Source organism: Diadema antillarum, unplaced genomic scaffold, assembly GCF_040938485.1.
Source record: "Diadema antillarum isolate AM-2024a unplaced genomic scaffold, OU_Dant_1.0 scf00000180, whole genome shotgun sequence".
NCBI lineage: Eukaryota > Metazoa > Echinodermata > Echinoidea > Diadematoida > Diadematidae > Diadema > Diadema antillarum.
Genome location: NW_027271069.1, coordinates 4,788,395 through 4,801,337, shown reverse-complemented (window position 1 = coordinate 4,801,337; position 12,943 = coordinate 4,788,395). Strand labels below are relative to the sequence as shown.

Here is a 12,943-nt window from a genome sequence, read left to right as displayed (position 1 = left end):
GCTTTATGTGATGGCACTAGGTGAGGGCTTCAAAACTTCTACACAGAATCTTGACCTTTGACTTCTTTGACCTTTGACCTTGATTTTTGACCTGTATTGTACATTTTGCTACGAAATGCTACTTCCGGCGGGGACATATATTACGCACCGCGTAATTTCTACTTTTCCTTGTGTGTCAGGCAATATCTGTGCAGGGCAATACAGTTAACTCCATGCAATATTTCTGTGCACCATACAGTATCTTTGTGCGGTAAATGACAAAAAGTTCTGAAGTTAACTGTGATTTATTTGGTCTACTTTTGTCTCATTCCAGCAAGAGGAGAAGGAGAGACAAGAGAGAGAAGAAGGAGAGAGGATCATGAGGGAACAGAAGGAAGAAGAGATGAAGAAGGCAGAAGAGGAGGTACAGAATTCATACCTTCTATTTTTGTTCCCCACCCATTTACTGGTGGGAAGATGGATCACCAGTTCTGAGCCCCATTTTATATAACTCGTTAACAGTGACAAGTTGCCATAGTTGTTTTAAGCAAGTTTCATGTACCTGAAAATTTCTGGTTTTAGAGGACAATACACTCCTGTTATAACGTACATGGTTAAAATGAAATTTTGGTTACGACAAAATAAAAGTTCAGGTCGCAACATTTTCCTACCTATGTATTTTAATGTTTATTTGTTCGGTTATAACAAATATAACAAAAGAAAACTGCCAGTCCCAAAGACTTCGTTACCGGGAATCCACTGTACTACATTAATGATAACTGTCAAGGCTGGCTCTGCATACCTCGCCAATGTCATACACTGAAGTGTAATTAATCATCACCTGTTAACGATCATGCATCACCACCCACTCTCTCATGTTTGTGTGGTTGTCATGGCAACCTCCCAGGCCATCCGGTTATCTCTGGAGCGGCAGCTGGTGGAGGAGCCGGAGGAGGGGACGAGCCAGGCGGTGAGCACCCTGCGCATGCGGCTGCCCTCGGGCGAGACGGTGACGCGGCGGTTCCTGGCCGCGGAGAAGCTGCAGATGCTGCTGGTCTTCCTGGGCTCAAAGGGTTTCCACTCCGACGCCCACAAGGTGCTCACCACGTGGCCCAAGAGAGACGTGAGTTCCTCTCCAAGTTGCTCATGTATGATGATGATGATGATGCAAATTTCACTGATTCTAGGAGAATGCTTATAACCACAGATTTTTGGCTGTACCAAAAAGAAATGATGAATTTAAAATGGTTCAAAAATATCAGTTTTCTCCCAAGTTTGTACACCAGGGGGGTGTTTCATAAAGCTGTTCGTAAAGTTACAAACAACTTACGAGCGACTGGTGATCAATTGTGATGTGCTATACTTACTAGAATTTCAATAATTCACCACATGAACTGATCACCAGTCGCTCGTAAGTCGTTCGTAACTTTACGAACAACTTTGTGAAACAGGGCCCAGAACCTCTAATCTGTTGGTGTGATATAAATGCCTACCAAAGTCACAAATTTGATCAAATTGCATCCATTTGCCTGGTTGAGATCAACTTAAGGACCAGTTTTCACATTTTCATCATCTTCTTGAAAGGAAATGGTCAAATTTTCACCAAATTTTGGCCATTAATATTGCTACATGCTGGAATATATTTTGCACCAAGGGGCATGATGCCCCACTTGAGGGCCCCATCCTAGGGGGCCAAGAACCCCCAAAATTAGAGAATCTTGGTTAAATCTTCTGTCTCTGAGTGAATACAATGTTCATTAGTGAGAGTGTACTTTCAAGTGTGTTCGTGGCAGATTCAGCGGTGACCCCCCATGGGGCCAAGACCAAATTGGGAGCAAATTTTCACATCTTGATCTTATTTTTGAAAATGCATGATCAAAGTTTCTTCAAACTTGGCATGGTAGAATATGCAAATGAGCGTCATGCCATCCTGGGGATCCCCCAAGGCTCCCTAAGTTTGCTATGTTCCTTTTGGTTAATAGTCTGCAAGAATGTGTGGAAGGTAATCTTGCTATAATCAGATGAGCATGGGACCCCCCCCCCCCCCCCCATGAGATCACCTACTCATCACTATATTGTTCCTTTTGGCTGAAAGACTAAGACTAAATAAGATTACTCCCTCTCATAACAGGCTTTGCAATGCTTCATATCATCCACAGCTCACCACCCTGGACGGACAGCAGACGCTACAGCAGCTAGGACTTTGCCCACAGGAGACCCTGTTTGTTGAAGAACGCTAGACCGGGGGATAGACTGGGGAATGACCCCCTCCCCCACCAATACTCGTGACCCGTGGAAGGAAAACAACATGAACAACACAAGGGTCACTGTCCAAGGGTCATCATGGTTTAGAGTCTGCAAAAGAGTCGTGGTCAAAGTTCGTAGACTGTTATCTCTGACCATGTCAGACTTGGATTCGGAAGCTTTTTGTAATAAAGTGTGTGGAGGCGCCAGCAAAGGACAGGATTGTCTCAGCAAGAGCCGTCTGCGCCCAGTGATAGATGGTACAGCATCTCCATGTGGCTCGCAACATATTTCAATACATTGTACCACAATAATGATGACAGTTTACTGTTCTTGTTGCTGGACTGTGGATAGTATCAGGGGTACTTGCAAAACTTAATTTTTTTTTTTAAAGTGGCAAATTCATACGAGTATCACACCATACCATACCGTCCACACCAACTTCTAAATGAAAGAAATTTTTTTAGGGCACTTTGCCTCTTTTTGTTTTCTTTTCTTTTTTGTTTTTTTTAGTAGGCTAAAATGGGTGTTGTGAATGTTTTGATTTATGCTGCATGTAGGCCAGTGCCGCTTCAGAGGATATATTAATTCTGAGTTTTCGTTGGTGCAACTGAGATGTCAAAAGTTTAACCCAGCAAATTATATGCTTGAAATATTTTCACTGTGATTCTTGGCATTTCTCTTTCTCATAGCTGCACATTACCCTGCAGTGCATTGAGGAGACACAGAATGTCTGGAGAGAGTACTAATGTGCATTCCTGCAAGATTAAACAAAACAAAACAAACGGTAAATGTTTAGCATGAGTTTTGAATTTAAAAACAGCTCTGGTTTATACCAATTAGAGATTCACTGGTTGCTTGACTAGTCTCTGCATCATTAAAGGATGGTACAGTGCACTCCCGTTACAACGAACATGGTTATAACAAAATTTCGTTATACCGAAGTAACTCTTCTGGTCCCAAAGTTATCACCATAAAAGTCTATGGTACAAAATTCGCTTATAACGAACACGGTTATAGCGAAATTTCTGTTATAACGAAGTCTTTTCCAAGCGCCACAGACAAAGAAAAACAAAAGAAATGTGCTCCGTCATAACGAAATGCGAATTGCTTTCGAAAATACGTAGCGGAACAAGCATTTATAGCGCCTCTGCATGGGTGAACGCTTCACACCACTGTGTGTTCGCTCTTTGTGTCACGCACAGTTTCTGATGGGAACTTGCGTTTATTATCGTAATACAGTTATCCCATCACATTTCACATAGCTTTCCAGTGTATGATGAGTATTCAGCAAACATAATATCATATATATATACGTGGTTCCTTGTTTTTGTTATATATTGCATTTGTTCGGTTATAACAAAAGAAAACTGCCGGTCCCGAGCATTTCGTTATAACGGCAGTGCACTGTATAGTTTTTGTTGAGATGGGGTTTCAGCTTTAACTTTTCATGAGATAATTAGACACCACATATATGAAATATTAAAGAGCATACAATTCTAAAAGGAATTAAAAATTTATTTGATGAAGAGTTTTTAAAATGGAAATAAAATAAATGAAATCAAATGTGGGTCCCACCTTTCATTAGAACCTCTTTGTTTCTGGACATCTCAGCCATTTCTAAACCAATTTTCATCAAATAAACTTCCTCTTAGAATAGTATGCTCTTTAATATTTCTTCTAAGTGTTTTCTAGTTATCTCGCAAAAAGTCAAAATCTGAATCCCCATCTCAACCAAAACTATACCATCCCTTTAAACAGTTTTGTCGTGTTGGCCTCCATGAGGGTAGAAGAAGGTTCTTACGAGCAGACGAAGTTGAATCGTTTTCCTCCAAAAGCACATATCTGACATCACTTTTGGCCAGGCGTACCGGCAGGCACGGAGTTTGTTTTCCAGTGGAGTTGAGTTTGATGCTGGATGCGTTTTTGTCAATCTGGACAGTGTGAGTGACCTCTCCAGGACGATATATAGAAGGCGTTGTTTTGGTGGCCTTTGCATTCGCTGCAGTCATGGTGTGTCCATACACGGATGAAGTATTCGTGCATGTAAGTGTACCAAGAGCTACATGTACATGTCCCATTGACAGGCCATGTTATTTTGTGAAGCTGTTGTCTGCAGCGTTCTTTGAAATCGACAGGCGATGAGGAGATTCGTCTTTTTGTGTGTGTGAACACCCAGCAACTGTTGACACACAGGGGAAAGGCACTTCAGAAACGTGATTGCAAACGAGTTCTTCGCAAAATGTCATTTCCTCGCTGTCGTCGATGTTTCCTGTACATTTGGATCACAAATGGTGTATGATGGACCATTCCTAGGGAGCTTTGGGAAAGCCTGAACTGGGTTCTAGTTACCCAATTGCTGAACATGATTTATCCATGTTGAGTATCTGTCCTTATTCATGTATGTGCAGAAATCAATGTGCACACACACACAGATAGGTATGTATGGGACTACATGATGAGCATGATTCAGTCAGATAGGATTTGGCATGTTCCCCGCTTGGCACGAAAGAAGCAGACCCTTTCTCTTTGTTTCTGCCGCACCATGTCCGATGATGATCAGGAACATGCAAGTTACTTCAACGCAGCTGCTGCGTACTAGATACCATTTGCAATGCATCATCCCATTTCCCATGTCTGGATATCTCATAGGTCAAGCACTTTGAAGCCACTGCACCATTTTCTCACCGCGCACATTGCCTATATATTCAATTGTAGTGGAACCTCGTTATAAAGAGGTCTGATATCACAAAACCCTTTCATAACAAGGTGATTTTGTAAGTCCAAACTCTGCATATTCCTTTGGTTTGTACCCCGATATATTGAGAAACCTTATGTAACAAGGTAATTATGATTTTACTAAGGGATTTATATTTGATTAACAATGGACCAAAAACATAATTTGTATAATTTTTAACATAGGAACCTTTAATATTTACCCATGCATCTTTATATCACCATATATTTTTGACACTTTCTATTCATTAAGATTATAGTTTCACTGCCATTGTACACCTCCTTTATATTGATAATCAGTAATGATTGTGTGACAATTCCCATGGTCTTGTCTCTTTACAGCAACCAGTGTATGATCCAGTGTTATTAGCTGATTAAAGTGCACCTGTTATGTGGGTCAAGCCAGAGGATGTGAACTCTGCTCACTTCTGCCTCTCTTACTGTGCTAGGATGCTGACTGCACCCTTTGGCCCGAATTCACGTAGGTGGTACAAATGAAACCATGGTTTAAACCATGGACAAAAACCATGGCGCGCCAAGTGTCGCATGGAACATTTTGTTACAAATCAGTTATTTCGTCGATGAAATGATTATTTTGTCACGAAATGACAACATTTTGTAGCTAAATGAACATTTCGTCCACGAAATGATATTTTCGTTAACGAAACGGTCATTTTGTCGACGAAACGACCAATTTCGTAACGAAATATTCCGTGCGACACTTGGCGCTCCATGGTCTTTGTCCATGGTTTAAACCATGGTTTCATTTGTACCACCTTCGTGAATTTGGGTCTTTGTGTTTCATATCCAGGACACATCAGATTTATTTCAGAACACAAGACAGCAGTGCTTAGTCAATTTTTCTTTGGGGTAGAGGCCTCCTCTTCCTCTCCTGTGATCTTCAAAGGGCTGTGAAGTCTGCCACAAAGAGGAACTTGATTTGTCTGCTCAGTCTGGGGAGGAGTGTGTAAGTTGTTCAGAGTTGGATATCAGTGGCTGAACATTTCTTTCGACACCTTTATAGTCCAGTGAGCTTGAGAATGCAACAGATTCTGGGAATTTCTTCCAGCTGGAATAAAAGGTTGTAGTCCAACGATGATGGTGAATCTGATGAGAAGAAGAGTTAACGTTACCTTGATATGTCCTAAAGTGGATGCTGGCTTCAACCAGTCATAATATAGGTCTCTGTTAGTCTCCATCATATCACTAGGTGTCTGTTACCAAATTGCTGAAGCACGGTGCCTTGTGAGACATGTGAAAAGCAGTACTAGGATGAAAAAACTCCTGGTGCAAAGCCTGATTAGTTGTATGGTGCCTGATTTTACAAGCTGAATGCATTTCAGTACCCTTTACTTTATTGATACGAATCCAAGTATCCATTTTGACAGCAAGTATGATCAAGCTTGTCGTCATTTATCTTGGCATTGATTAGTGTGTGAGTTGAGTATATCTGTCTCATTCATGAAGAAAGGATTAAATTGGGTCAAAAGAGGATGTCCACATTAAAACACAAACGTGAGTGTTAACTACAGAGCATAGTGTATGATTTGCAGTCTCAGTATACCTTGACATGGGATTTCTGCACAGGAATCTGTAGGAGCAATCGTAAGATGCTTCGTCAAGAAACAAACTGAATACGAAACCAAAGACACTTAGGCATTTATCTTCGTAGCTATGTGAAATACTGCCAGTTTGCATTTTACATGATATCAGTAGTTAGTCGTAAAAGCTTCAAGGAAAATGTTCCAGTAAAAGAGAAAGAGTTCTTACAAAGGACAACAACAATAACGATATTGTACTGTTCTACAATGTTTCCTCACTATTTACAAGTTTGTGACACGTAGTGATATTGTAGTATAAACAAGCCACAACTGATCTTGTTCTTTCCTACTGAAGAAGTAATTTATGAATAACATTACAAGTGTGTTACGTTGTTCTATGGCACTGTGCAGTCCTGTGAGAAGTGACTGTCCTATGCAAGCTGTTTTAAAGATCTGTGGGAAAAATGTTAAGCTCATGCAATATATATATATATCCAAGTCCTATACATTATAGGCAGGATGATAATACTGTCAAATGCATAACTTCATTATTGTAGAAAGACAGTAATTGTATGTGAAGACCATTTGTGACCCTGAATCACAAAACCCATGAAAGGTCGCCAGACATGGATTTTTAGTCAAGGTCAGGTTTTGAAAGAGCAGACTAAGCTTTAAAATGATGTCAGGCTCAAGTGAAATTGATTCTCTTAACCTTTATAGATATTGGAAAGAAAGCACACACTCTGGAAAAGTGGTACTGAGAAATGAGACTCCGAAGTATAGGGTCTATTCGAGCACTTGAATCTTACCAAGCCATGCTAGCTGTGCAGTGAATGGGACAAAAAACAGGATGTAAAGCACCATAGCAACAACAATAATGAAGAGCTTTTTAGATTTAGCTGAAATTAAGCATGCTTAATCAACACATTTTATCCATTACTAATACCAACTTTAAAAGCAGTAACGTCATCCTTTCAAAAGTTAATAGAGTTGAAAGTGAAGAGTGTAAAGTATTTTGTAGAAATGAAAAGGAGTCCTATATTAAAGACATACCTAGTCAATCATTATTCTACACAATAAGTGTTCTAGAAAAACTGCTAAAAATGCATTTTCCCATCCGTTTTGTGATTTCAAGCCTCAGAACAACATAAAAGAATTGCTCTGTGAGAAAATATGAAAAACTCGAGCTTGACTAGGTTGACCTGTTTCACTTATTTTGAGTCCTCGCGTAAAATCAGGGCATGTGACTTTTTATTGGTTTTGTGCAGCACAGTCCTATTTGGATAGATTGCAGCCGTGTTCTTAATAAGACAGAGACCAGTAGAGTGCTCAATTATGATTATTAATAACCACTCAAGTCAGTGGGGAATTTTCTCGCAGAAATTATCACTCATGCCATCAGTAAATTGGCAACGCTGCATTTCCTTGCATATCTGACTTTAAAGAAAGTCCAGTGTGCGTGGTAAGATTCATGAGGAATATCCGAACGTAACCCGAGACAGAGACAAAACACCATGTGGCGGATAAATGGAATCATAGCTATATCACTTTTTTATCATCGTACCATATTGGGAACGAAAGTTCGCTTACCCCTTTTCAGATGTGTTTTGATGCAGATGAGATGAATACTAAGTTATTTGTTTTGGGGGGATTGTTTTTGGTTAACAAGGGATTTTTGTGAATGCATCAGGACTAGAGTGATATGCATTTTTCTCTTGTTTCTGCTATCCGAATAATGCTGACTTTTTGTGAGCACACGCAAATCCGACCAAAAAGATCGCCAGTAAGTCTTATCCCGCACTTATGTTATTGTGTACCATGTGTTTCCTTACAATGTATGTGTGTGTACGTATGTGTGCATCTCCCACACAACTACAATTGTAGTTGCACAGGTTTGTAGTGAGAGTCTGGGTTAAAACACTATACTGTATACTCCATATATTTCGCGGGGTTTCTATTTTCGCGAATTTAGCGAGTCGGTGCTATTTAAGAACATACGACAATATTAACTCTGATCCCGACATGAGTGTGATGCGCACGCATACAGGTAGTGGAACGCAGTTCTCAGTACATGAACAACTAAGGTGTTTTATATTGCTGTACTCTGCGATTGCATATTTAACCACTCGCGAAATTGTCAGGAAGTCCCAATTCGTGAAAATAGGACTCCATGAATGTATAGCGTATACAGTATTGGAATGGGAGCCTGTGCAATCAGCACAGACTTCGTGAGGATTTTTTTGAGCACATTGTATTTGGTCTGGAGTGGCATTATTTGGATGCAGATGATTCTTAACCACTCATGCCCACGAGGGGCATTAGTGACCACAGGGCTCAGGGGTGAACTTGTTGAATTCTGTCGTAATGGTGCTGATTGGTAAGATGTTGAAGATGTAGAAGATAATAATTATTGATTTTCATCACCCAACCATCCATGTCTTATTAGAAATGTCTAACTTGGTTTGTCCTTGAAGAAGTTTGTGTTAGTAGACCATTTTTTTTTTTTTTGGGGGGGGGGATTTCAGTTGATATATTTTGTCAAAAGAGAGGCCTAAATGAAATTTATTTGGGAGATACTAAAGAGAGAAAATTGCAGCTCTCATGTCAGACGTTTTCATCAGGGCTATTACATTACTGATCAACTCTCCTAGAGTGAAGGCTTGTGTTGGTTGTACATTGATGAAGTAGCTAAGTATGAAACTGTAAAATTATTAATGTGGGAGGGTGGGAACAAAACAGTTCTTGTTGATGAAAAACCAATGAAAGTATGTTTACGTGTCCATTAATGTGTGGATGTGAAGAAGAGATGTTGGAATTACTGTTTGAGAATCAGATGTGTGACGTTATGTGGTTTGGGTTTTTCTTTTCTCCTTAGCAACTTTACTCTTTCACGTTCTCGTATTACTGAAAATCGCATCTCTTTGTGTGTATGTCTTGATGAACATACCCACATAGTGTATGTCTTGATGAACATACCCACATAGTGTATTAAATTCTTAGGTAAGAGGAAATATCAACTGAGTTATTTTTTAGATCCTTGATGGTTTAATCATTTATTTATATTGTAGTACATAATGTGAAGTCCATGTCTTAATAAAATGCAAAGAAAAAAAAAAGAAGATGTTTTTAAAGTTGCGTTGAATAGTGTTGTCTTTTATATCCACTGTGCTTAATACAATGTACAGTGCACTCCCATTATAACGAATGCAGTTATAACAAAATTTTCGTTATAGCTGAGTAAAAAATCAGTTCCCAAAATTACCATCTATTTATCTTTATATACTTTACAGTTCGGCTGTAACGAAATGTGATGTAATAAAAGGAAATTGCTGGTCCTGAGGACTTTGTTATAATGGGAGTTGCCTGTACATCGTCTGTTTTAACTTTTTATGTTTTAAGTTTTAACGTTTTCATCTGCTTTGAAAGGCATCGCCAGATATTCATCCAAACGTGGTAGAAGTCATCTTTTCTTCTTTTTTTCTTCTTCTTTTTTTTTTGGGGGGGGGGGGGAGGGGGGGGGGGAGGGGGGGAGATTATTGAAACACTGGTACAGGTGGCCTTTAGGGGGAGGGAGCAGAGGCCGGCCCAGCATGGGATGTACAAATGTATGTGCATACACACATGCAATTTGAAACATCTTCCTTTTCCGCGTTCAGAGGTAGTACAATGGTACAGAATATGAGTGGTTGGTGACAATAGTGGCTGATTTGGCTCCGAGAGGGTTTGGGAAGAGTGTTGTAGCCCTGTGTGTGAGTCCTTTTCTTGGTATTACTGGTAGAGAATCGGTATTTCTCCTTCAGCCCCGGGAAAAGGGTACCCGAGTTAAAAGCTTACCACCAAAGGGAAGTTTTATCAGGGTCAATTCTATTTGGAAACTCGGGTGAGTGCTGAAGTAATGGAGATCTTGTATGAGAGGGGATGGTAACAGTGGGATGTTAGAAGAGGATAAAACGAAAGGAGGGGAAGAATGTATGCGTAATTAGAAAAAAAGATAAAAACACATTTACTTTACCCACTCTCATATATTTGTGCCAAATGTCAAGTTTGGGATATATTCAGTATATATACATATACATAATATATATCTGTACATATACATATTCACAAACATATATAAATACATATACATATACATATACACATACATATACATAACATAATACATTGTACATAATACATAAACATATTAATTGTTTGGTAATTTAACCCCCCCCCCAAAAAAAAAAAAAAAATAATAATAATAATAATATGTACTGGGACCATCGATTGTACATTTTTATTTTTTCTCAGTTGTTCCAAATTCGTTCTCGCGTCTGATAGAGCAGTGTCTTAAAAGTCATCTTAAGATTGAGATATGAGCTCATGGATCCTATTGAAGTTGATTTTTTGTGTTAAGTGTATAGTAATACATGAATATATTGTATATGTATATGCGCACACATACACGTGTGAATATATAATTATATTGTGTATGTGTGAATATACATGTCTGTAGATTATATTTTCTTTAAGGTAGAGAAACAAGTAAAACAGTTAATTTGAACGCACAGTGGTGTTTCACTTTGTACCATGTACGAGAGCTATCATTTCATTGGGTACAGAAAGGAAGAGTAGCTTGCCCTATACAGTCAACTGTGGCACGGTAGGTGACAGGTGCGTCCGTGAATGGGCAACGCTCGTCAAAGTTTGATAAGCATGAGCTTGAATTCGTGGCTAGTCAGATGTCGCTGTCAATTTCACTAGACTGAAACAACAAAAAAAAAAGAAAGAAGAAAAAAGGGGAAGATGTAACGTTGAATGGAGAGAAAAGAAAAACTTACCAGGTTTTGTTGACCAACATAGGCGGACAGATGACTGCCCGAGCGGGAAGTGTATGGGATAGTGAGAAAAAGAAAGAAAAAGAAAGAAAGAAAGAAAGAAAGAAAGAAAGAAAGAAAGAAAGAAAGAAAGAAAGAAAGAAAGAAAGAAAGAAAGAAAGAAAGAAAGGGTTTGTGGGATAGTGAGAAAAAGAAAGAAAAAGAAAGAAAGAAAGAAAGAAAGAAAGAAAGAAAGAAAGAAAGAAAGAAAGAAAGAAAGGAAAGAAAGAAAGAAAGAAAGAAAGAAAGAAAGAAAGAAAGAAAGAAAGAAAGAAAGAAAGAAAGAAAGAAAGAAAGAAAGACTCCAAACGGACGATAGCAGACGGTGGGGTGTGAACTTGCCCGTACATTTTTATCACTATTGACGATTACTGATAGTGTACCAATCCGTATCGCGTCCATACATACCATGTTGTGTGGCTAACGTTATAACAGTATTCCACTTAATTTGAAAACTATTGATCTTTTTTGAAAACATTAGACACAATGTTGCATTTTTTTTTAAACAGAACATGTTTGTTTGGTGGGTTTTTTTTTTTTTTTGTCCGTTAAATACAAACTATCAATGCTCTTTCAGCAATAACAAAGGTATGCATCTATTTCATAATGGAGAAAGTTCTGGGATCGCATACCAGAGGTTTCGGGTTCAAATTCATTTTGGAGACTGCTTCCAGACCAACCATCCCCCCCCCCACACACACACACACACACGACAAAACAGAAAAAGACATCAATTTGCTTAGTTTCGTGCGCTGTGACAGTGTAAGTACCAGGTTTCTTTTATTCCAGTATAAAACTCAGTAAGCTTCATGTATTCCACGTTTTCGAACTTGACGTAAAGCTCGAAACATCAAGTCAAATAGTGAGCCTAATTGACGGTACATAGCCCACCCCATCCCCATCCCTACCGAAAGAATAACAACGAAGGGAAGTACCGGTTAGCCTTTATATACTCTGGTGCCTTGAGAGCTGCATCTTGTCACGTTTCATCAGTATTACCCCGTTGTCAGTAACCCCTTGGTATGCCTTATACGCCGCATTATGAATCCGAATTGATTGTTATGATAGTTCCGTGCGTAATGCGCGCGTGACAGTACTATAGTCCGTGCACGAATTTCAGACAGTACCGTTACAGTCCTCTTCCAGGGTCGCGCTCCGTAGATGCCTTACTCGGCATGCGGTCCGGTCCGCCTTTCGGATCCAGAGCGGCGGGACTCCTCTCAGACAGCGCGTCTTTCTATCCCGGAAGCTCAAAAGATTTAAAAGGCAAGAAAAGAAAGCAGCAATTGGTGTTTGGAGCTATGACCAGGTCAAAACCCTGGTGGTGTTTGTATGCACTGTCAGCTTCGCGCAAACCAGTTGCTGACCATTTCTCGTTTAATTTCAGCTCTTACCTTAACGATAAGAATATCGTTTTAATTACGTTTGAATTCTTTGGGCATCTTCAGGTTGCCCTGAAATAGAAAAATTATCATGTATTAGTTGATCACTTCAAATATTCATCCATGGCCTATGTTAATTGATTGGTGATGTTCAAATCTCGGACTACTATTCAACGTCTCTAAGTTTCTGACCAGTTCGTCCGAA

At 39.4% G+C, this 12,943-nt stretch overlaps 2 protein-coding genes across 2 annotated transcripts in view; both read left to right on the top strand.

Moving 5' to 3' along the window:
* The window catches only part of LOC139723107 (FAS-associated factor 1-like), a 32,367-nt gene extending 29,572 nt beyond the window's left edge, over nucleotides 1-2,795 (top strand). The window contains exons 14-16 of the mRNA XM_071634374.1: nucleotides 314-403; nucleotides 887-1,102; nucleotides 2,139-2,795. Of these exons, the coding sequence (XP_071490475.1) occupies nucleotides 314-403; nucleotides 887-1,102; nucleotides 2,139-2,219 (387 nt within the window). The 3' untranslated portion in view covers nucleotides 2,220-2,795. The remainder of the gene's footprint in view (nucleotides 1-313; nucleotides 404-886; nucleotides 1,103-2,138) is intronic.
* LOC139723108 (cAMP-dependent protein kinase catalytic subunit 1) overlaps nucleotides 1-12,943 on the top strand; it is a 186,154-nt gene that overhangs the window by 30,407 nt on the left and 142,804 nt on the right. The gene's annotated exons all lie outside the window — the stretch shown is intronic.